Raw genomic sequence first — 25,056 nt, 5'->3', positions numbered from 1 at the left:
TTCTCTAAATGTTTGCAGTCATTTTAAATGAAGCTGATACTACATGAGACATTTTCCACATTTATTGTCTTTGAACAGAGAATAATAAAGCCTTCAAACATATACAGGCTTGTGCAAATACAAACTTCTGTGGTGTATTTGATGACCTGCAGAGGAGAACAAGTCAGGCTTTTCAGCCCTAACACAACCTCTTTGTTCTCAATACTATAAAACCTTAAAAGGCTGATATGCAAGTTTGCATGAATCACCAACACAGTTGTATTTGTTTCTAGTACAGTTATAAATAAGGTGATCAAATATCTGCTGACTGATTAGATCCAGTATCTATTACAGATGAACTGGATATCACAGCGCATGTTGTTAATCCGTCATATCAAACTAAACAGTGTTGCTGGTGTAAATATCCTCCAATAAAGTCAGATGGGCTGAGGGCTGTTGTTGCCAGGTAACGCTTGATGTCACACTGGATCTTCTGATCTTTAGCATCGTAGCACTCGCAGTCTGATGTTGGCTCATGTGTTGTCACACACCAACATGACGTTCTACTAGTCAAGGCCTCACCTTAACCCACTGATGCTGATCACACAGACCCACTAATAGAACTGTTTTATCACGTTTATGCAGCGTCACCATTAATGTCACATTTAATCAGAACACATTTACATTACAAGCCCACTACAACCACTATCAACATTTTAAATTACATTATACATCCTCAGTGATTTAAAGCACCACTATTTTAACCTGATTCATTTTTTTCACCTTAACACTTCATTCCTCAAATGAAGCAAAAAAATGTACCAACAAATAATTTAATATTTATTTTCCAAATTTTACAAGTGAAATCAAACAAGTGTATTTAACAATGAAAACCAGAGTACAAGCTGCTCATATAGAGTCCAACCCAGGCTAAAAGTAAGTTGAGTAGACCAGCATCATCAAAGTGTCGGTTCCCTGAACACGGTGCAAGATCGCCATCTGCAGGACAAAACTAGTTTTTCTCGCCCTCCTCGTCAACGTCAAGATGACGTCATCGTACAACAAAACATGCAGATCAGGTGACATGACTGTCTGAGAGGCGAGTTAAACTGTGGCAGGTAAGCATGTGGAGGAGGAGCAACAACTGCAGCATGACACTGGAACATCATCTTTGCATTATACAGTTTCCTCTCTAACTGGATGATGCTGTGAACAAGAACAGCTGTGGAGCCATTGGCCATTTCCCATAGTGTAGCTGAGTCAAAACAGCCCAAGTGCTGAGAGGGAAAACACGATGATTTATGTAAAGTCATAACTGGCTGCAGCAGCTGACCTTTGACCTGTGAGCTGCAGCTTTTATGGTTCAGTGTTTAATGTTTAAACTGTTTATGGCTGCACACACGCCCACAGTCAGGTTGTATACATATTGAAACGTTATATACAGTGTGGCAGCTGACCTTTGACCTTTAACCTGCGAGCTTCAGACTCATTGCTGGTGTGAGGTGTTTAATACTATTGAAGCTTGCAGACACACCCACATCATCTGATTTGTTCTCAGGGTTGTTCAGTGTGTTGGAGTTGGAGCAGAAACCTGCTGCAGGTTAATTATTGATCAAACAATATCACACAAGGTGCAGCAGCTGACCTTTGACCTGTGAGCTTCAGACTCTTTGCTGGTGTGAAGTGTTTAATGTGACTTCAGCCTGCAGACACAGAGGACTGATGAAGCAGAAGATTGTCTCTGTTTCTACACAGACCTGGTCCAGACAGCAGAGCTGCAGAGTGAAGACGTTCATGGGAAGAAGCTGAGTAAGTGCAACATCCTCTTTGAATCCTGGATCAGGAAGTGAAGCCGGTGAATATTTGGTGTTTAAATAAGGTTTCTGTCTTTGACTCAGTCTGCTGTCACTTTGTTTCAGAAAAAAAGAGATTTCAGATTTGAATGATTTGAAGTTTGATTTGAATGAAATTTACAATCAAATGCTTTCAGTGTTGCTGTGTTGAGTGTTTGCCCGTTTAATGTTTGTATGGAAGACACAGAAAGACGTGACTAAAGAAATCTGTGCTAGAGGGACATTTAAAAAAAATAGTAGAAAAGAAAACAGATCTTGAATTCTTTAGAGAATTTTCTAGAAATCTTTTTCTTTCAAAACAGAATTCAGAATATTGATCTTTGACATGGAAGCTGTTTCTACAGGATCCTGATGGACACTCAAAGGTTTTATAAAATGTTCTCATTAGTTGTTTACAGCAGAATATCAACATATTGTCTTTGTGCAAAAATTCTTACAAATAATTACCATGTTATTTATGTAACACCATTTTAACCACTCATTACGCTGGTCTAACCGTTTTCTATTAAACTATATAATACATATTATGCATTTCAGATTGCTCAAATTAAATCATGTACATTACAAACCTTGTTCCCCTGTCGACTGTAGCTAGAACCATTCGTTTTTGTACAATTTAACCATGTTTTTCTCTCCCTTTTCTCCGTTAGCATTATTTTTCTGTTTTTCTTCCGTCTTTTTGTACATCAAGCTGGTTACCGTTACATCATTCATCTCCGGTCACACAGGAAGTTACCAAAACAAAAGCACAAACGTTATATTACGTGAATATGAGCTAACTTTACATATCCGCCGTTACACTCCCACCAAATTATTTGCTGTTACAAACAATATTAAACACACATAATTTCTGAACAGGTAACTTAACAATGACAATACCTTTGTATATTCAACAACTAATTTTCATTGCATTTTAACTTCTTAGTGCATCTTGCTTTTCACAACTTTCTAACAGTAGAACCAACTTATGAACTGGGCGTTCTACTGTAGACATCTTATGTAAACGTTCACCCCTTTTACTAAGGTTACTGTCTGCAAAGGTTACTTTGACCTTTCTCAAGTCCGTCTTCATCTGTTATGGTGTCCACAACTCTACCAAGTCTCCATTGGGATCGTGGCAGTATTTCTTCCTCTTCCATCACTATGTCATCTACTTGCATATTCCTTTTAGCAGCATGCCATCTCTGCCGAACCCTGATGTTGTGAAGATATTCTCTCTTCCATTTGCTCCAAAATTGCTCCATTAGGTATTGTACCTGATGCCATTGCTTCCGAGCATACAGATCCTGTTTAACAAACTGTCCTGGAGGAGGCAAAGCTGTTGTGGTTTTCATAGTTAGGAAATGATTTGGAGTTATTGGTCTCAAACTGTTTGGATCATTGAGATTGTCTGTCGTCAACGGGCGGCTGTTTACTATTGCAGCTGCTTCATAGAGAAAGGTTCTGAGCGATGAATCGGTGAGTTGTCTCTTTGCGAGAGCAAGTATGGCTTTGAGGATGTTTCTCACAGTCCAAATTTGTTGTTCCCATTCTCCACCTGCGTGGCTAGCATGGGGTGTGTTAAACACAAAATCACATTGTTTTTCAGATAGAAAGGTTTCAGTTTTTCAGTGTCTATTTCATTCAATGCTGTACACAGTTCATTTTTGGCACCTACAAAGTTAGTACCTCGATCACATGTTATTTGTCTGATAGGGCCTCTCAGAGCTATAAAGCACCTTAGTCCATTAATGAAAGCGTCCGTAGTCAGGTCTTCTAACATTTCTACGTGTACTGCTCGTAAATAGAAACAAGTGAAAAGGAGAGCGTACCTTTTGTTTTCTTTTCTTGCTTGTTTGGTTAGGAATGGGCCGAAAATATCCATACCACAGTATGTGAAAGGCGGAGAGTGTTTGACTCTTTTTGTGGGGAGATCTTTCATTTTTTGTCCTTCCACAGCTCTCCTTAGTCTCCGACATGTCACACACTGACGGATGTAGTCTGATACTGTTTGACTTAGCTTGGGAATCCAATAACCGCTGGACCGTATTTCGTTCATTGTGAAGCTCTTTCCTTGATGATTTATTCTTTCGTGACAGTGAGCGATTATGAGTTTTGTAATATGATGGTCTCTTGGAATGACAGTTGGGTGTTTGAATGTGTTAGGAAGCGATGAGTGCTTTAGCCTTCTTCCCACCTCGAGCACATTGTCTTCGTCCAAGAAAGGATCCAAGTTGTACATTTTGTTGCTCTCATGTAGTGCCTTTCCTTTGCTTAATGTCTTTATCTCATCTGAAAATGTTAGTCCTTGTAAGTTTTTGATAATCACCAATTTCAGTGTTTTGTCTTTCAGTTACAGTGCTGAGTGATTTTGATTTGTCTCTGAGTAGGAACCGCTTGAGACGTGCTATGGCACTGACAACGTGTGACCAGGATGAGAACCTTGTGAGACGGTCACAGAGACTTCTGTGTTCTGTAGTTTGGCTGTTGAGTTATTGCACTTTTCTCACCTCTGGATCTCCCACCAAAGGTTCAATAGACTCTTTAGTTGGAAGATTTAACTTCTTTTCCCATAAGAATTGAGGGCCTGTGAGCCAGTTTGATGATAGCAGTTCCGCTACTGATGTGCCCCTTGATGCTATGTCAGCGGGGTTTTCACTCGTCGGTACATAGAACCATTGCTGTGGTGCAGTATTGTTTCGTGTTTCACTTTCAGGTCCATTATCATCAGTCTCTTCGGCATCACCCCTTTGTATAATGTCATTCGCGTATGTGACATAGTCTCTTTTGTATTTTTCATCACGCATTGGTTTACATTTGAGCTGATTGAGTCTGCTCTCAGCGAGTTGTCTGTTATCTGGCACTTGTAGCCTTTTTTTAATGGCAATGGCATTTCATAATGTCCCTTTTTTGTTTGTGTTATGCCTTGTTCAAGTTTCTCAAGAAACCTAAGGTCGTCTTGAGACACCATCTTTTCGTTTATTTTGTTTTCTTTAAAGTCCTTTTCTAGTGCTCGTATTGCATCTGCAGGAGTACATGGAGGCATTTCTTTAACAGTTATTCTGTGACAGAGACTCCTTGTTGTCTCTGATGCATTGCATGGCACTGAGTTGCCAACTATGCTCCATCCTAAATCAGTTTGGATGGCATATGGCTCATTGTCTTTACCTAAGAGTACTTGTCTGGGTGCCAGAGCTTGGGGACAAGTATAACCAATCAGGAGACTCACCTCACAACTGAGGAGCGGTGGGATCTCATCTACAATGGACGACAAATGACTCCACAGTTTTGCCATGTCACATGTTGGTATGTGTTCTCTATTTGCAGGTATGTAGTCCTTTGTGTAAGCAGTTGGGAGCCTTAGCACTGTTGCTGAATTGTAACCTTTCACTAGAAGATCACACACTTTTCCGCTGCTTACTACAGCATTTTTACCCATCGTTGTGATTAGTCTGAGTTTTACAGGGCACACATTTGCTTGCAGTTTCTGTGTTACATCCTGATCTATAAAAACAGTGTCACTCTGTGTGTCTAGTAGCGCATAGACTAGTTTTTCCCTTTGTGGATTAGCAGCCGTTGAGACCCATACTGGGAGTATCATGGAGGTACTGACTGTGTGTTCTGCTCTAGCGTCATTTAACGCCATGGCTGTTGCACTTTCAGGTGAGTTCCCTTGTGTTGCGTTATCTATACTCACTTGAGCTTGCTTTTCTCTTTGCAGACTAATGCTGTAGTTCTCATCGTGAAGACAGGTCGGGTGTCTCTTAGAGCAGGTTTCACAAGTGAGGTGCCGTTTGCAGTCCTTAGCACTATGACCTTGCTTTAAACAACCATAACAATGTTTATTATCCTTTACATGTTTCTTTTTCATTTCCAGGGTCATTTGCAGAAAGTTTGGGCACTTTATAAGTGGATGCGACTCTTGGCACAGTGTGCATGAAGAACTGTTGTATATTTTAGTCTTTACATCTCGTTCAGTTGTGTTAATGTTGAATACACTTGCCTTGTTTCTTTTGACTTCTCTTGTGTTTCTTTTGTCATCATTTGTTTCCGTGGAGCGACGTGCATGTATGGAAGCGACTGGGTTGCATGCTACTTCTGCTTCAAGTGAGAGAAAGGAGGCAAATTCACTGAAGCTGGGGAATTCACCACCGTCCATGAGTATCTTTGTTACATGCCTGTTCCATCTTGTGTTTATCCAGTCTGGCAGTTTATGCAACAGTTTCTGATTTTCTTGACAGTCATTGAGTATTTGCAGTCCTTTCACGTGAGGCATCGCAAGTGTGTATGCATTCACAAAATCAGCAAAGTTCCTTAGCCCATCAGCATCTCTCGACTGTATTTTAGGCCAACTAGATAACTTCTCTTTAAATGCCCGTTGTAGCACGAATGGCTGGTCGTACCTTTGGTTTAACTTTGCCCAAGCGTCGTTATACGCTTCTTCATCATTTCTGAAGAAAGTCCCTTCAAGGCACTTGCGAGCTGAGCCAGTTACATACCTTTTTAGATAGTACAGTTTATCTGCTGCTGACATGCCAGTTTGTTCAATAAGTGACATGAAAGTGGATTTCCATTCAATAAATTTTATTGGCTCACCACTAAACATCGTTGGTTCTGGCGTGGGGAGTCTATTTATTCTTATGCTGTCTTGTACCGCCTGTGCAAGCTGGCTGACACTAGGAGGGGCTGTTGGCGCCGGTATGGAGTATGATGGTACAGTGTGTTTGGGTGTGTGCTCTAGGTTCACCTTTTCCATCTTAACTGAATATGCATCATCAACTTGTGATAACTCTCTGTTGTAGGCATCCAACCTGGCGCGAGCGGCTTCCACCTCCCTTTCGGCTTTCAGGCGTTCCAACTCTGATGTTTGAACTGCCATTTGTTTCTTATGCTCCTCTTCAAGAGCCTTTATCTTTTCCTTTTGTCTTTGTTCCCCTTGTACAATCTTGTACTCTGCTTCCTTTGCTGCTAGTTCTGCTGCTGCATCTGCTCGTTTTGAAGCAAGATGTGAGGCTGAAGACAGTTGGCTACGTTTCGATGCTGCAGTCGAGCCATAGATGGATTGGGCATAATCATGTTCTAATAGTCTGCGTAGACGTTTTCTTTCATATTCTCCATCAAAATCTTATTCTTTCCAGGATGACTTTCACGATGTCATGAGTAACTGTTTCACATGCATCGGTTTTTCTTCGTATGTCTGATGAAGGTGCAATGTGACTTCTCATTTCAGTGTACAACTTTAGCAGTTCATCTTTTCTTTGGTCTAGATCATCTGCAAGATCTGCCATTTCTTTCTCTGAAATGTCCAACTTTAATCTTTCTCTTGTTTCTCGCACTCGTATTTTCCATTGTTCATAAAGAGAAAATAGTCTTTTTTCTCTTTTACTTATCTCTTCCTTCTGATAAGTTAGCATTTTTTCGGTTGGCACCTTGGCTCTTTCTGAACGCCTTGGAATTGCGGAGTCACTTTGAGCTTTATCTTGTGGCTCATTTAATATTTGTTCTTTGTTTGCAAACTGTTCATTAATGTCTTCTTCTGAATCCTCCATTTTAACTTTATTTTCCTTTTGCCTTTCGCCGTTTTATTCTCTGACCTGCTTCTGCCATCTGCTGGATGTTGTGGGAATTGTAGTTAAACCTTGAGCCCTCGTGGTGTAGCAAAATGGCAGCGGCCAAGCTCTTACTGTAGCATCCAGTCGAACTGAGAAGGCCAGAACTGATGGTTGTTAAATGACCTTTATTTTTCCTTGCCGTGTATCAGACAACGAACCAACGTAAGAGCTAGACAAACAAATACAACAATTACCATGTTATTTATGTAACACCATTTTAACTGCTCATTACGCTGGTCTAACCGTTTTCTATTAAACTATATAATACATATTATGCATTTCAGATTGCTCAAATTAAATCATGTACATTACAAACCTTGTTCCCCTGTCGACTGTAGCTAGAACCATTCGTTTTTGTACAATTTAACCATGTTTTTCTCTCCCTTTTCTCCGTTAGCATTAGTTTTCCGTTTTTCTTCCGTCTTTTTGTACATCAAGCTGGTTACCAGTGTTGCCAACTCCTCAGTAAGGAAAATCGCTATTGGTTGTCCTAAAAGTTGCTAAATGACGTCATCACCTAATTTGCATAATTGGTCATGCTAATGTAATTGTAACCTGCGTTGTTGGAGAGAGAAATAACATCGTGGACGAGACATAAAGTGAGTAAAAAATGTCCTAAATGCATTTAGAATTTATTTAGAACTACAAATTAAATTTCTTTTAGCAATTATTGTTTTTTGTAATGTCACAATTCCAACCCTGCTCCTTTACCCGGGCTTGGACCGGCAAAAGTGACCCGAAATAGGAACTCTGGTGGAGTTACTTTGTGTGTGTGTGTGTGTGTGTTTATAAGTAGTTTTAAACCTGATCCACAAAACAGCATAAGTAGCTTAAGAGTAAAAGAAGAACTGACTGCATTACAGCACCCGCTGCTTGTTGAGAGTAAAAGCGATATGTGCTTTCACGTCTTTTTTTAGCTTTCTTTTAGAAAAAAAGTCGCTAGGGGGTCTGAAAACTCGCTAAATATAGCAACAAAGTCGCTAAGTTGGCAACTCTGCTGGTTACCGTTACATCATTCACTTCCGGTCACAAAGGAAGTTACCAAAACAAAAGCACAAACGTTATATTACGTGAATATGAGCTAGCTTTACATATCCGCTGTTACATGGCTCATTAAAAGTTATTTAAACAGAGCATTTTTGTTTTTATAACAAAAAGTTTTGGATTTTTTTTTTGTGGTCTGTTTATTAATAGAGTTAAATGTTGAGGCACATGAAGGAAGTGAATCTGAATGACATGAAGGTCACGATGTCCATGTAGAGTGCAGACAGGCAGCACAGTATGCTTTAATCTGATCCAATTTATCTTGTTACAGACTTTTTAATATTTGTATAAGGGGTGTGTGTGTGTGTGTAAGGGGGGGGGGGCATCTCTGCAGAAGGTCAGGGCTCTGATAGTTACAGTTAACGGTTGACTTACTGGGCAGGTGGATCCTGAGTGTCTTTTGGAGTCAGGGTTCATTATGGTCCTGGTTGCTACTGGAAATAAAGACTGCTCATATTGAAAAGCAGCTTATAAGAACTGGTTCATTTTCCAGATAATTCCACTATTAAGACAACAGACATTTGGGAGGCTTTCTCCTGAGAGTAACACTGAAAGTCTTGCTGCTCCTCCACAAAATGAACTCTTCAGTTTAGATTTGATTAAAGACACAGCTCAGCTAAACACAACTCAAACTAATCTACACTATTTTTCTTTATTACGCAGCATTTTAATAACTATTTCCAGATGTTTCTGAAGATGAAAACAGAATTAAACTCCAGCCTGATCCGTTTCTGAGGTTCCTGACTCTGAACGTCCCTCAAACGCCTCTCTGATCGTTTCCTTCCGTCGCTTTTACTTTGGCTTTCGTGAATGTTGTGGCACAGTTGATCGTCTCCATGTTAAGATAACGTTAGCAGTCTGTACTGTTTTCCTGGCTAACATCAGCTGTGTGCAGCTTAGTTTCAGCATAAATCTGCTTCGTTTTATGTGAGATCAGAGTCTGGGAATGAGACAGAAACAGTTAGTTGATGATCAGCAGCTGAACTCAGAGTCGATGTTACTGTGGATCCACTGACTGATGACTGTAGGCAGCTTCTCCTGCCTCCATCAGTCTGTTATGGAAGCCCGTTTCCGCCACAAAAAAAAAGGATCCATTCATGAAATTTCGACTTATAACTCGAAATTTTGAGAAAAGTAGCTCGAAATTTTGAGTTAGTTCTGCCAATCAGTAATCTACGTACAATGTGCACTCAAAACCGCATCGCAACAAATCGGCGCTTTCGAGAGTACGTTTGCTGATATTAACGCCATGTGATTCAGCTAATAACAGAAAGATTTCATCATTTGTGAAGCCACACAGACAATAATCAGCAATTTGTGCATTTATGACTGGCTGTAATTCTGGTATCTTAGCTGTAGCATTTGTAGCTGAGGGCTTCAGCTTCCAGGTAACAAAGAAATTACGTCATTCACGTAAATTACTGATTGACAGTTTTCTCAAAATTCCAAGTTAATAAGTCGGAATTACGAAAAAATAACTCGAAATTTCGAAAGAGTTGCTTTTCGGAAGTCGCTGCCAACACTTGATCTATAAAATGCATTTCTCTGCTGGTTCGCTATAGTTTGCTGTCGTATTTGTATGCAGGTTTTTTCCTTTTTTAGTTTGATTCATTCGTGTATTGTAGGTGAATGCGCTGATGCTAGATCATAAATTCTGCAGAGTTAGTAAACTGGCCGTTTTTGCTCAATAATTCATGTTTCATGTTCAAACCATCAGACAGAAACTCTGCATTTGTTTTTATGTTGTTCAGCCTGTTGTTCTTGAGGTAATCTGTGATGCATTTAATGACCCTCCACATGCTCTGAGGGTCATTTGAAGAGAAACAGAACTTCATCTTTAGAGCATAAGTGGGTTTTTGGCCTCTTTATGCCTGCGGTCAGGCTCTGTTTATTGTAGTATAACACTCATAGGACATGGTGTCCCGCTGCACACACACTGCACACACACTGCACACAATGACTGTCATGATCCTGGGTCCTTTTGACCCAGCATTTTGTGTTTTCTATTAGTGATTTTGGTTCTGTTCCTCCTGTTTAGTGTATTCTGTTCTGCCATCTATTCCTGTGTTAAGTCCACGTTTCCTAGTCTGTGTCTTTGCGTGTGTGTTTCCTGTTTTATTGTGAAGGTCTGCGTCTTATGTAAGTGTTTTCAGTTTGCCTCCCTAGTCTCGTCACGTTTATGACTCCCAGCTGTGTCCCCCACCTGTGTGTAATCTCCCTTTGTTCTCTGAGTGTTTTTAAGTCGTGTCTTCTGTCTTAGTCGTCGCTGGTTCGTCTGTGTTGTTTCCCCTCGGTCTCCCTGCGTCTCTCCATCCGTCTCCCTGTGTGTATTTCCCCGGACTTCCCTGCTTCCACGTTTCTGGTTTGTTTTGTTAGTTTGCACAGTTTAGGTTTTCTGTTACTGCTTCACCCGCGCCTTTGCTGTTGTATTCCCTTTTGTAAATAAATACTCATCTGCACCTGAGCTGCCACTTCCGGGTCCTAAATAACTACCACACGGCTTGCCCCGGCAGACCGTGACAGTACGAACCAGCCAACATGGACCCTGCGGCACTCGATCCGTCCGAGGAGCTCCAGGATGACATCAGCTACAACGTGGAAATTCTCCTCGGGCTGTGGCTGGAGAACCCTCCGTACGAGCTTCGCCGCACCGTTGAAAAGCGGCTACAACGGCTCTTTTCCGGCCTCCCATGGCTTTTGAAATCACTTCCTCCGACCATGCAGGCTTTTCTCCAGCACACACCTCACCTTCTCTCAGCCACTCCTGCCTCGCTGCCCGACTCGTCGGATGTGATCCTGCCCGGCCCGTCGGAGCCGTCGGCGGGGAGGAAACGCCGATCGCGCCACCGGCGCGCCACCCCACAGCCGGACGTTCAGACTTCTAATTCGTCGGCTGTGGTGAGTGGGGACTCTTTTCCGTTTTTTGACTGTGTGACTGTTCATTCAGGGGCTGTGTTCTGCGCGGCAGATGATGGTGTGAACAGCTTGCCGCCTGCCCAGCAGCCACGGTCAGCTCAGTCAGCCGCTCAGCAGCCACTGTCAGCTCAGCCAGCCGCCCGGCAGCCACTGTCAGCTCAGCCAGCCACCCGGCAGCCACTGTCAGCTCAGCCAGCCGCCCGGCAGCCACTGTCAGCTCAGCCAGCCGCCCGGCAGCCACTGTCAGCTCAGCCAGCCGCCCGGCAGCCACTGTCAGCTCAGCCAGCCGCCCGGCAGCCACTGTCAGTTCGGTCTCCGGTGCCACCTGTAGTTCACGCTCCAGCGCCTCCAGCGTCACCTGTAGTTTACGCTCCAGCGCCTCCAGCGCCACCTGTAGTTTACGCTCCAGCGGCTCCAGCGCCACCTGTAGTTCACGCTCCGGCGCCTCCAGTAGTTCGCGCTCCAGCGCCTCCGGCGTCACCCGTAGCTCGCGCTCCAGCGCCTCCGGCATCACCCGTAGCTCGCGCTCCAGTGCCCCCGCTACCCGTAGCTCCACTGTCACCGCTGCCTCCAGTGTCACCTGTAGTTCAGGCCCCCGCGCCTCCAGTGTCACCTGTAGTTCAGGCCCCCGCGCCTCCAGTGTCACCTGTAGTTCAGGCCCCCGCGCCTCCATTGTCACCTGTAGTTCAGGCCCCCGCGCCTCCAGTGTCACCTGTAGTTCAGGCTCCGGTATTACCAATTTCACTCGTTCACTCCATGCAGGGAGAAAGTCTTATTGCCACTCAGGGTGCTTTTCATGGTTTAGCTGCCATTGGCACAGTTAGCCGCTCCAGGGCTTCCCCAGAGGCTAGGTCTCAGTTCCCAGCTGATTCTGGACCCCTGAGGTTTGAGCAGCCACCTGAGAGCTGTGCCGTGTCAGCGTTGCCTGGGCAGAGCCAGTGCCCAGTGCATTGCCGGTCGCCTTTGTGTCAGCTAGTAGCCTCCATGACTGCTGGCTTAGGGATGGCTTCAGCTGGAGGGTCCGAGGGACCGCTCCGGCCTTTGTCTTCTGTCTCCGCTGGAGGGTCCGAGGGACCGCTCCGGCCTCTGTCTCCTGTCTCCGCTGGAGGGTCCGAGGGACCGCTCCGGCCTCTGTCTCCTGTCTCCGCTGGAGGGTCCGAGGGACCGCTCCGGCCTTTGTCTCCTGTCTCCGCTGGAGGGTCCGAGGGACCGCTCCGGCCTTTGTCTCCTGTCTCCGCTGGAGGGTCCGAGGGACCCGTCCAGCCTGCCGCTTCCGCCTCCGGCTTCCACGCCGCCGGCTGCAGCGCTTCCGCCTCCGGCTTCCACGCCGCCACCTGCAGCGCTTCCGCCTCCGGCTTCCACGCCGCCTCCAGCTTCCACACCGCCGCCGCCTGCAGCGCTTCCGCCTCCGGCTACCACGCCGCCTCCGGCCTCTACGCCGCCGCCTGCAGCGCTTCCGCCTCCGGCTTCCACGCCGCCTCCGGCCTCTACGCCGCCGCCTGCAGCGCTTCCGCCTCCGGCCTCCACGCCGCCACCTGCAGCGCTTCCGCCTCCGGCCTCCACGCCGCCACCTGCAGCGCTTCCGCCTCCGGCTTCCACGCCGCCTCCGGCTCACACGCCACCGCCTGCAGCCTCGGCATCCACGCCAGCTGCGGCCTCTTCATCCACGCCAGCTGCGGCCTCTTCATCCACGCCAGCTGCGGCCTCTTCATCCACGCCAGCTGCGGCCTCTTCATCCACGCCAGCTGCAGCCTCTTTATCCACGCCAGCCGCAGCCTCTTCGCCCTCGTCTGGTCCAGCCTCCGAGTCTTCGCCCTCGTCTGGTCCAGCCTCCGAGTCTTCGCCCTCGTCTGGTCCAGCCGCAGCCTCTTCAGCCTCTTCGCCCCCGTCTGGTCCAGCCGCAGCCTCTTCAGCCTCTTCGCCCCCGTCTGGTCCAGCCGCATCCTCTTCAGCCTCTTCGCCCCCGTCTGATCCAGCCGCAGCCTCTTCAGCCTCTTCGCCCCCGTCTGGTCCAGCCTCCGAGTCTTCGCCCCCGTCTGGTCCAGCCTCCGAGTCTTCGCCCTCGTCTGGTCCAGCCTCATCTGGGGCTGCAGCTAACCGGCCACTTTCCTGGCCACTGGCCGGGCCCCTTCGCTGTCTTAAGCGGCCCCCGGACTCCCTTTGCCTGAGTTGCCACTGTTGCCTTCCGCACGGTCGGCCCCCTGAACCGCGTCCACGTCTGCGCCGCTGCCTTCCGCGCGGCCGGCCTCCAGACTCCCGTCACCTGGGTCGCCGCCGTTGCCGTCCGCACGGTCGGCCCCCTGAACTGCTTCCACGTCGCCACCGTGGCCTTCCTCGCGGCCGGCCCCCGGACCCCCTTCGTCTGAGTCGCCGCCGTTGCCTTCCGCACGGTCGGCCTCCGGACCCCCTTCGTCTGAGTCGCCGCCGTTGCCTTCCGCACGGTCGGCCTCCGGACCCCCGTCACCTGGGTCGCCGCCGTTGCCGTCTGCACGGTCGGCCCCCTGAGCTGCTTTCACGTCGCCGCCGTGGCCTTCCTCGCGGTCGGCCCCCGGACACCCTTCGGCTGAGTCGCCGCCGTTGCCTTCCGCACGGTCGGCCTCCCGAACTGTTTCCACGTCGCCACCGTTGCCGTCCGCACGGTCGGCCCCCTGAGCTGCTTTCACGTCGCCGCCGTTGCCTTCCGCACGGTCGGCCTCCCGAACTGTTACCACGTCGCCACCGTTGCCGTCCGCACGGTCGGCCCCCTGACCTGTTTGGACTCCTGTGCTGTCAGCCCCCTGGCCGGCCCCCTGGACTCGTTTGTTTTGGACACTGTTTTCTTGGGCTCCTGTGTGTTCTTTTGTTGCTGCTTTTTGTGCTGGCTCGTGTTTTGTTTTTGGATTTTGGTTTTTTTTTTGTCCCTCCTGTGCGCCTGTTCTGTTTTGCTCCGAGCCCTCCGTCCTGGGCCCCCGCCGCCCGCCCTGGTTGGGTTGTTTTCTGTTTGTTTTTTTTTTGTTTTTGCTTTTTTTTTGGTGGTTTTGTTTCTTGTTGGGCTGTCTGGTGCCAGCCTTTGAGGGGGGGGTACTGTCATGATCCTGGGTCCTTTTGACCCAGCATTTTGTGTTTTCTATTAGTGATTTTGGTTCTGTTCCTCCTGTTTAGTGTATTCTGTTCTGCCATCTATTCCTGTGTTAAGTCCACGTTTCCTAGTCTGTGTCTTTGCGTGTGTGTTTCCTGTTTTATTGTGAAGGTCTGCGTCTTATGTAAGTGTTTTCAGTTTGCCTCCCTAGTCTCGTCACGTTTATGACTCCCAGCTGTGTCCCCCACCTGTGTGTAATCTCCCTGTGTTCTCTGAGTGTTTTTAAGTCGTGTCTTCTGTCTTAGTCGTCGCTGGTTCGTCTGTGTTGTTTCCCCTCGGTCTCCCTGCGTCTCTCCATCCGTCTCCCTGTGTGTATTTCCCCGGACTTCCCTGCTTCCACGTTTCTGGTTAGTTTGCACAGTTTAGGTTTTCTGTTACTGCTTCACCCGCGCCTTTGCTGTTGTATTCCCTTTTGTAAATAAATACTCATCTGCACCTGAGCTGCCACTTCCGGGTCCTAAATAACTACCACACGGCTTGCCCCGGCAGACCGTGACAATGACAGCTGCAGAGTTTGTGTCTGATGTATTAAGTATGAAACACTGTTGGGCTAAAATCTGGTCAGAATGAATCCAGGTGCAGGTGTGTCAGTTTAGGACCACTGGACTAACATCCAAGTGCACACTAGAGCAGGGGAATAGGACCAAAAATATTTATCACGATATACATTTGAAAATTTGCGATAACAATATAACTGATGATATAATTGACACTAGACAAAATACTTTACAACTCCTCAACTTTATTAGTGCAAAAAAAAAAAAAACATCAATGTATTTTCACTTAAACAAACAGCTTTTTTAAGTGCATTAAAGTTATATAAACAATTTACAGTGCAAATGTAAATTCCTTGCTGACAGTTTAACCAAAAAGCATTTCCAGTGGAAAGTGGCCGACATATTCTCAGCATAACCATGTGTAATATCCACAAAACTTAAAAAGAGGTTAAACACACACAATACGGTAATATTATGTTGAAGCACAGTACGTATCACTCCGCGAGGCTCCTGCCTACGATAGCCGTAATGCTCCGACAATCCATCAAGCGGTGCGGCTTCGTAGCTTAGCAAAATCATACTGAAACATTTGACAGATTTCCGAGCGCCGTGTACGACATAAAATCGTTTCGAGGTCAGTAAACACAATCAGAATTCATACATAAGGCACACGGAATTATAAGGGGCACTGTCGATTTTCAGAAAAATCAAAGGATTGATTTTAAGTGTGTCGTATTTTCCAAAAACACGGTAATAACGACGGCCCGCTAGCATGCTCTACCAAAAATAGTGCTTTGTTGTGTATCTGACGGATGAAAGCCAAACCAGTTCCACACCACTGAAGTTGCAGCATTTTTACAAACCAGTTCTGCTTCATCCATTTCATTCAACTATCTGCTTTCGTCCTTCTCATTCTGCGTTGCCGCCATGTGTACGTATGTAAACAAAGGCACTGCCCATGCACGTTTTACCCATATTCTTTCACGATATTTCATTTTCCTATCATTGCCCAACATTACACCGGTATTATCGTGAACGGTATGATATAGCCCAGCCCTAGTGCGCACAATATAAAGTGTATTCTGTAGTAACATCCTGGTGTTGCAGCAACAGTCCCACATGAAAACGTCAACAGTCAAACTCAAAATCTCTTTTTGTCAAAAATAAAATGACAGCAGACCAATTTGAACAAAGTTGGTAAAATGCTTCAGAAATTAGTAAAATATTAAAAAGTGTCTTGATGCTCAATCATCCAGTAAATCCCCAAAAAGTTGATTCTGTTCATCTGGATGTTTTCAGCAGCATGGATCAGTGTGAGGACAGAGAGGAGGGAGTCCCTCCCTCTAAAAGCACTCTGTGTGGGGAACATGAGAGCCAGACCAAAGCTCAGAGGTGAGATGACCATCTCTAACTGTCCATGACTCTTCTCCATGTCACAGCTCAGCATTCACATCACTGCTCCATCATTATTCACAGGGACCAACATGGACCTGAACCTGATACAGACTCTGATTCAGATTCCAGCTCTGTGTCCTTCAAGAGTTGCCGGTCTAGAACTTCCCCCATTGATTTTAAAGTCTCTGCTGCAGAGAGGTGAGCTGTTAGTAACAAGAACTCTATGATTTAAATGATTTTGATGTTTCCTGGTTTCTAAAATGCATATCTGTAGCAGAGCAGTGTCTCCAAGGACACACAGGCTCAGCTGTAACTGTCAGTCTATTTATTTTAAGACACTTTTGGACTCAATTGGCTTTTTTTAACTATTTATTTTAAGCACAGGTGTAAATTTAAACCTCACACATCTGGATCCTAAACTATGATAGAAACAGCTGCTAGCAGTGGGTAGTTTGACTTTGATACGCTGCTCTAGAAAGCAAACAAAGGTTTGTGCAGCTCCTCTTCAGAAAAGTGTTCAGAGAGCAGCTCCTGTATTAGACAAAGGCTCGTCGTGTGAGCCCAGATGTGTGTAACAGCTGGATGAAGGAGAACCATCACAGTCACGTCTCCATCCCGCCTTTATTAATGAACTTCCTGTTGCTTGCAGATGACAGGAACACAAAGTGTTTGTGCCACATGATGCTGCAGGATTTGTTAACATGTCCATGATGGTAACATCTCCTCGTCTAACTGCAAACACATGAGCGCTCCTAACGGCAGCTATCACAGCCACACAGGCAGACTGTGTCTCACTGTTGCATTCAGGGACATTTGTTTTCCTGTAAAAAGCTGAACTCTAATCTAAGAGGACTGTTACTGACAGGAAACAGCTGCATTATCTGCAGTCTGTGTGATCACAGCTGCTTCAATCACTTTATCAGAGAATTGATCATTGAATAAAACATGTTTGTGTCTGCAGAGGTCAGAGGTCACAGTCTGCAGTATCCAGCTGTCCGTCTGTGAGGAGTGACTGGTCCAAAAATTACCCTCCAGACTTCAGTGCTGAACCAACGAGGTCAGAGAAGTGTGATGACTCCTTTACATGTTTGTGTTTTCCTGGATAAATATGACCAAAGATTCATTAAAAAGATAAAAATATTAGACTTTGTCCTGTAGCGCTGTGTGGCAGGCAGGATTGGACCCAAACACAACAGGATGAAGTCAAAGAGGCAGCTTTATTTCAGCTGTGAACATGCAAACAGCAGAAATAAGAAAACATAACTGTAGGTTTGCAGTGAATGAAGCCTCAGCTCGACGCTCCACTTTGTCCCTCTTTTCCTTCTCCAAACAGCCACATCAGGAGTCTTTGATGGAGTTTTAAAATATTTCATTACAAATGTCCAAAGATGGGTTCAGGATACCTGAATCCACAATTATTAAAGCTAAAATAGTTCACAGGGTTTGGACTTTGTTAGGTGACGAGAGAACATCAAAGTGTTTTTTATCTTTAAACAGTATTTTTATCACTTCAGTTGCTCTCACAGCCCTGTTTGTTATTTTACCAGAGCTCTTATGTTTCACTCAGTGCTCCCACCAAACACCTTGGAGGACACATTAGTGTGATTTAGATTTCATTGGTGCAAACACCAGTCACACAAGCTAACCCATGGAGGCAGCAGCAGGCTTTGTGTTTGGTAAACTAAGAGAGTTTAGTTTGTTAGCACAAAGAGCTGTCAGCTAAAGCCCCGAATGCACTTTGAATACAGATGAACTGAGAAAAACGCTTTAAATACAGCAAACAGTCAAACTGACAACATCTTTTTCTGCTGATCATCCACAGCAGTACATTTAGCATTCATGCTAGCAGCAGGCTATGACTGTCCACTGAGCACCAACACAGGTAGGAGTGAGCAGTGATGAAGCAGGACTGTGGGCAAGTTTGAGCTACAATCCTATTGGCTTCTCAGTTTCTCCAAAGAAAAGTGGAAAAATTCTTGGTGTTGTGAAGATGTGAGTTGGTCTTCTTGTTGTGGGGCTTGAAGGATGCTGGCAGTGAGAGGCTTTTCATACAGTGTTCAGTAACAGAATGAGAAGAAAGCCACTGCACATGAAACAAGGTGCTCGTAGTGTTTGTTTACTGTGTTTGTGCCACAATGTCAGATCAGTTGTAGATTCACACGCAGACTTGTCCAGTGAAACCAATGCAAGTACTGCAGTACAGAGCAAAGACTAAGCAAGGGTGTTATTGTAAACTTTAACAAAAGACTGTTATGTGACAAAGAGTAAGTACATTATTTTTATGAGGTTCAGATTGTTCATCATGTCTTTAATTTAATATTTCCAGTTTTTCCTTCCTATCTCATGAAGCTGTTACATTTATTCTTTTTCTTTTAGGATCAATAAGAGGACAGAATCTCCTGGACCTGAACCCAGCTGTGTTTCCTTAAAGAGCAACATGTCGAAGGATATTGATATAAACTTTAAAGGATGTTCTTCTGCTGCTGAGAGGTAATGTGTGTCTAGATGTTGTTCCTGACTCTGTATTTTTGAATAAATCCTCATGTTTAATATCAGCTCAGCTCTTTTTCACACACATTTCTATGTTGGTATGTGAAGCGGTGTGTGTTGGAGTGTTTCCACAAACACAGCAGTCAGAGTGGAAAGAGTGGATGTTGTAGGAGGTGTTTGTGTAGTGAAGAGGCTGAGTGTCTGTAGGACTCCAGCTGCTCCAGCAGGTGTCTCCTTTGTGCTTTGCTTCAAACACAGTGTAGGGAGGAGCTTCCACTCAGGTGTTTCAGGTGTTGCTGGATGGAGGAGGACAAATAGTTTTTCCCTTCAGTGACACTTCAGCAGCTCAATGTTCTGGGGAGATGTTTGTCTTTATGAAGGTTTATGGATTATTGTTCTTACCTTGGTTAAACTGAGCAATACATTTTCCATCTAACATTTAAAGTAAATTTCCAGGTGAAAAAAAAGATCTGCAGCTGCAGCCTCTGTGATGTTTCACAGTCTGAAAGTAACAAATTCAACCAGAGTTCAAACAAAGGCTTAATATACGTGTGTATTTGATATAATGCCAACAAGTACAAATAGGTGTTCTTACAGGTCTTAATCATAGAGGTCTGATAAGTCTGGTGACTTTCACAGTCAGCAATTTTGCTTCCTTTTATTTTATATTGGCCTTTTTAAAGCCCTTCAAATCCTCCCACATTCATACAGAGCTTTTAACTCTTTAAAACCGGTCAGAGCGGGCACGCTCCGTTTTGCATAACTATTTTTAAATCCCGGTAGCACTGCAACCACGTAAGCTAGCGCAATAATTTTTTTTGCATATGAAACCGGAGCAGTTGTACTTACATCTTATGCCATCAGCTTGTCCTCGGTCACAGTTTCCTTCCACATATAGCTTTGCAAAAACTGCATAAAAAGCGCTTGCAGCAACAAAAACATAATATTCCAGAAACACGCTTTGCCGATCCGATCAGCTGTTTGTAACACTTCCTACGTCCATCAGCGTGAACTATTGCATGTCCGCCATGACCTGCCCGAAACCGGAAGTGACGTCATTTTGCGGAAATGTAGTTTTTTACCATCAAGGCCTCAATGAGGCTATACTGGTGTTTTTAAAAGTTATGTTTGACTTTATGACTTTCTGTGTCGTTTCTGGGATGCTTAGGACTCATATTGCACTGCTGGAAATAGTTTATTTTGATGCACATGCTGCTTTTTTGCAAATTTGCATTATAATATTTATTTTTGTTTTTCCTGCAGTGTATAAAAATTGGTGTATTTCAAAAATAAAACTATGAAGACACTCAAAACAAATTTCCTGTGGTGGGAAACTATTTTGTGCAACTTTTTTGTATTTACAGTTTTGAGGGATAAGCCTCTTAAATTTCTCTAACTAGAAATATATGTTAAAAAAACAAAAATGATTTTCAATTTTTTTGTAGTTTATTGCACTTTCTTGCAATTTATGTAATTTCTATGCACTTAATGCAGACATATTATTAAAATTTGGGCTATAATGGTTGTATTGATGTATAGCAACTTGAAATGCTCCCAAAAATGGCTCCACAGCATGTAAAAATATAAAGTAAGCTCTGGCGGACTTGGTTCTATGGTAGGTCTTAAAGGGTTAATAGCAAACTCCTTTACAGTCCTTCTCCTCTCACACACGATCACACGACTGATTTGTCTGCAGCAGCTGTGTTACTGCTAGTATTTTATTATGTGTGTAATCTCCTCATATTGTTCCTGTGGTTTAGTTTGACTTCCTTCTGCAAACTCAGCTGCTCTGTTGCTGATACACGTCTCCATGAATATGATTGATCAGATGCTGCCAACACCATGTGTTTCATGTGAACGCTCAGCTGAAACCCTGGGTTGACTTATCGAGTTAATAACAAGCTTCACGTGACTGTGAATGCTAAAGTGAATCCAGATAAAGGAAAGAGACCCTGCTAATGTTGGACTCACTTATTAGTGTAGATCCCAGGAGGAAGTTCAATATAGCCAGCCATTCTTTGTGCTAGCTCGACCAAACCTGAGACCACAGTGCAGGATAATGATTATCATCTGTCTCTGTCAAGGACATTTAAAATCCACAAATAACAAAAATAATTATATTTGATCATTAAAAATATGTTTTCAATTAAAAAAGCATGAGCACACTGGTGGATTACAGAAACATGAAAACTTGTTAACAGTAAAGTTAATTTAGACGTAAACAAAGTGTCAAACATACTTAAGTAGAAGGACTGATGTTTGTGTTAAAATACCCTCTTAAAGCTGAAATACTGATTCAACTTCTTTACTCAAGTAAAGGTAAAAGAGTACAGGCTCTGAAATGTACTCACAGTATTAAAGTAAAAACTCCGTCTTTGAAGGAAATTTCTGCCAGTTTTTGTGCAAAGTTACCTGAATTTCTACCTCCAACATTAATATGAGAAAATTGTCTGAACTTTTATTCTAATGAATTTAATCAGCTTGAACATTTTGTAGCACAAAAGTAGAAAAAACCCAAAGGGAATAAAAAATAGCTCCATTTGCTGTTGCCTGCATTGTAGATGGGTGGCTTTGCCTCAACACCTAAACAGGAAAATGAGTTTAGTCAAGTATCAAAGTGGGATTGAAGAGGTCAGGAAACCAGAGATCAGGTGTTGTGGTGCAGCTTGGTCACAAGAATCATTTAGAAATGGGTCAAAATATTTTCTCTTCTGGATTTTTTGCACACAGTCTGATGTGCTGCTGCTCTGAGGTTCACTGCTCTCTGTGTACTTAGAAAACTGTGAGGTACAAGTAGATTTGACACAAGTTATAATGGCTGATTTCCATATAACAGTGGAATCCAAACATCACTTCATGGACCTTTAGCTTGTGTCTGTGTGTGGACAGACATAACATGCCCTAATTATACATTACTCCTCCACAGAGTGGACCAGGAGAGAGCAGAGGTTTCCACTGGTCAGTCTGCACAGCAACATCAAACACACCTGGACTCTGTGGTTATGGTTTGTAGTACTACGTTTACATTTGTTCTTTTCAGTCACCTCTATGCTGCACTTTGTGGACCAGAGGATTGTCAGTGTGTCCAACATAAATCAGAGTTTGGGCTCCATGATTTCAGTCAGATTGGGGTGACTGTAGCTCAGGAGGTGAGCAGGTCAGCTACCAGTCAGAAGGTATGTGAATCAAACCCTGGCTGACTAATGTACTGGGTAACGTACTAAACCCAAGCTGCCCTCTGATGCATCCATCAGAGTGTGAAAGAAAGTATTTAAGCATAGAACAATGTGCTTGGTTGAATGAGGCATGTTGTATAAAATGCTTTGTGTGCACAGAGTATCAAAGAGAGCTATATAAGAACCAGTCCATTTACCACTGGGTAATTCATATAGTCTTCTTTTCTAGCATCTGGAGAAACACATCACAACATTTGTGAAGAATGAGCTGGAGAAAATCAAGAAGGTTCTGAGTCCAGATCACCCAGAAACCATAAAAAGCCAGAAGGAGGATGAGGAGATATTTGAAGGTGAGGATGAAGATCAAAGAAAGAGCTGCAGAGAAGCATTTCTGAAGATCACACTCCACTTCTTGAGGAGACTTAAGCAGCATGAGATGGCTGACCATCTGCAGAGCAGTAAGAGAATTTTTCTAAAGACTGAATATTGATCTTTCCTAATAGCTCAAGAAATGGACCAATAGACATTCATCCTTTCAGGGTACTGAAAGGCTATGATATTTATTGTATAATATTTTTTTCTGAATTTCTTACCTTCAGAATTTGCTCCACTCAGTAAACGAGAACATAAAGCCCAACTGAAGAAGAAGTTCCAGTGTGTGTTTGAGGGGATTGCTAAAGCAGGAAACCCAACCCTTCTGAATCAGATCTACACAGAGCTCTACATCACAGAGGGAGGGACTGCAGAGGTCAATGATGAACATGAGGTCAGACAGATTGAAACAGTATCCAGGAAACCAGACAGACCAGAAACAACAATCAGACAAGAAGACATCTTTAAAGCCTCACCTGGAAGAGACGAACCAATCAGAACAGTGCTGACAAAGGGAGTGGCTGGCATTGGGAAAACAGTCTTAACACAGAAATACAGCCTGGACTGGGCTGAAGACAAAGCCAACCAGGACATCCAGTTCATATTTCCATTCACTTTCAGAGAGTTGAATGTGCTGAAAGAGGAAAAGTTCAGCTTGGTGGAACTCGTTCATCACTTCTTTAATCAAACTAACAAATCAGGAATCTGCAGGCTTGAAGACTTCCAGGTTGTGTTCATACTTGATGGTCTGGATGAGTGTCGACTTAATTTGGACTTCAACAAAACTAAAATTCTGACTGAAATCAGAAAGTCCACCTCATTGGATGAGCTGCTGACAAACCTCATCAGAGGGAACCTGCTCCCTTCTGCTCGCCTCTGGATAACAACACGACCTGCAGCAGCCAATCAGATCCCTCCTCAGTGTGTCGACATGGTGACAGAGGTCAGAGGGTTCACTGACCCACAGAAGGAGGAGTACTTCAGGAAGAGATTCAGAGATGAGGAGCAGGCCAGCAGGATCATCTCCCACATCAAGAAAGCTCGAAGCCTCCACATCATGTGTCACATCCCAGTCTTCTGCTGGATCACTGCTACAGTTCTGGAGGATGTGCTGGAAACCAGAGAGAGAGGAGGGCTGCCCAAGACCCTGACCGAGATGTACATCCACTTCATGGTGGTTCAGGCTAAAGTGAAGAGGATCAAATATGATGGAGGAGCTGAGACAGATCCACACTGGAGTCCAGAGAGCAGGAAGATGATTGAGTCTCTGGGAAAACTGGCTTTTGATCAGCTGCAGAAAGGAAACCTGATCTTCTATGAATCAGACCTGACAGAGTGTGGCATCGATATCAAAGCAGCCTCAGTGTACTCAGGAGTGTTCACACAGATCTTTAAAGAGGAGAGAGGACTGTACCAGAACAAGGTGTTCTGCTTTGTTCATCTCAGTGTTCAGGAGTTTCTGGCTGCTCTTCATGTCCATCTGACCTTCATCAACTCTGGACTCAATCTGCTGGAAGAACAACAAACAAGCTCTCAGACAGAGAAATATTTTTATCAGAGTGCTGTGGACAAGGCCTTACGGAGCCCCAATGGACACCTGGACTTGTTCCTTCGTTTTCTCTTGGGTCTGAAGACTAATCAAACTTGTTTGCAAGGCCTGATGACGCAGACAGGAAGTAGCTCACAGACCAATCAAGAAGCAGTTCAGTACATCAAGGAGAAGCTCAGTGAGAATCTGTCTGCAGAGAAAAGCATCAATCTCTTTCACTGTCTGAATGAACTGAATGATCGTTCTCTAGTGGAGGAGATCCAACAGTCCCTGAGATCAGGAAGTCTCTCCACAGATAAACTGTCTCCTGCTCAGTGGTCAGCTCTGGTCTTCATCTTACTGTCATCAGAAGAAGATCTGGATGTGTTTGACCTGAAGAAATACTCTACTTCAGAGGAGGCTCTTCTGAGGCTGCTGCCAGTAGTCAAAGCCTGTAAAAAAGCTCTGTAAGTCATAAAGTTTCTATTATTTAATTTATCGTAACTTTATTTATGATGATTTACATCTTTTTTTAGACTGAATAGCTGTAACCTGTCAGAGAGAGCGTGTGAAGCTCTGTCCTCCTCTCTTCAACTAGAAGACTGTGAGCTCAGAGCTCTAGATCTGAGTAACAACAACCTCCAGGACTCAGGTTTGACAGTACTGTTTTCTGGACTGAAGACTGGAAACTGGAAACTGGAAACACTCAGGTCAGATATTGTTGTTTGTGATTTGACTTGAAATTTGCAACTTAAACACTACATTTATTTTTATACTGACATATCCTTACTTTGAAATCTTTTTCAAAGGTTTTTCTTCTAAAACCATTTAAAACCAGATTTTTAGTCAGTGTAACTACTGTGAATCAGTGAGATTTAACTATCAGCTGCTAACAGTCTACATTTGCTTGTGCAAGAAGTTGAGAAAGTGTCAGAAATGAACAGATAAATAACTACAGGGCAGGACAGATAAACTTGTTGCAGTTTATCTATCCTGCCTTGTAGTTATTTACCAGTCAAGTTAATCACTTCTCAAAAGGAGGAACTACAGGAAAAAAACTACCAAGAAAAATTAGTTGTGATTGGTTGGTAGATCTG

At 44.2% G+C, this 25,056-nt stretch overlaps 1 protein-coding gene across 1 annotated transcript; it reads left to right on the top strand.

The window, feature by feature from the left end:
- The first annotated feature begins 16,238 nt into the window (after positions 1-16,238).
- Positions 16,239-24,430, top strand: LOC148105895 (protein NLRC3-like). Its single transcript, XM_087838413.1, has 7 exons — positions 16,239-16,390; positions 16,475-16,591; positions 18,592-18,657; positions 18,770-18,883; positions 21,810-21,888; positions 22,289-22,517; positions 22,659-24,430. The coding sequence occupies exons 1-7, from the start codon at positions 16,239-16,241 to the stop codon at positions 24,428-24,430; spliced, it is 2,529 nt and encodes an 842-aa protein (XP_087694539.1).
- The last annotated feature ends 626 nt before the right edge of the window (positions 24,431-25,056 follow it).

The sequence above is a fragment of the Neolamprologus brichardi genome, chromosome 3 (assembly GCF_056152115.1).
Source record: "Neolamprologus brichardi isolate AB-2024 chromosome 3, ASM5615211v1, whole genome shotgun sequence".
Classification (NCBI taxonomy): Eukaryota; Metazoa; Chordata; class Actinopteri; order Cichliformes; family Cichlidae; genus Neolamprologus; species Neolamprologus brichardi.
Note: the sequence above shows the minus strand (reverse complement) of the source record. Positions and strands in the feature narration are given on the sequence as shown.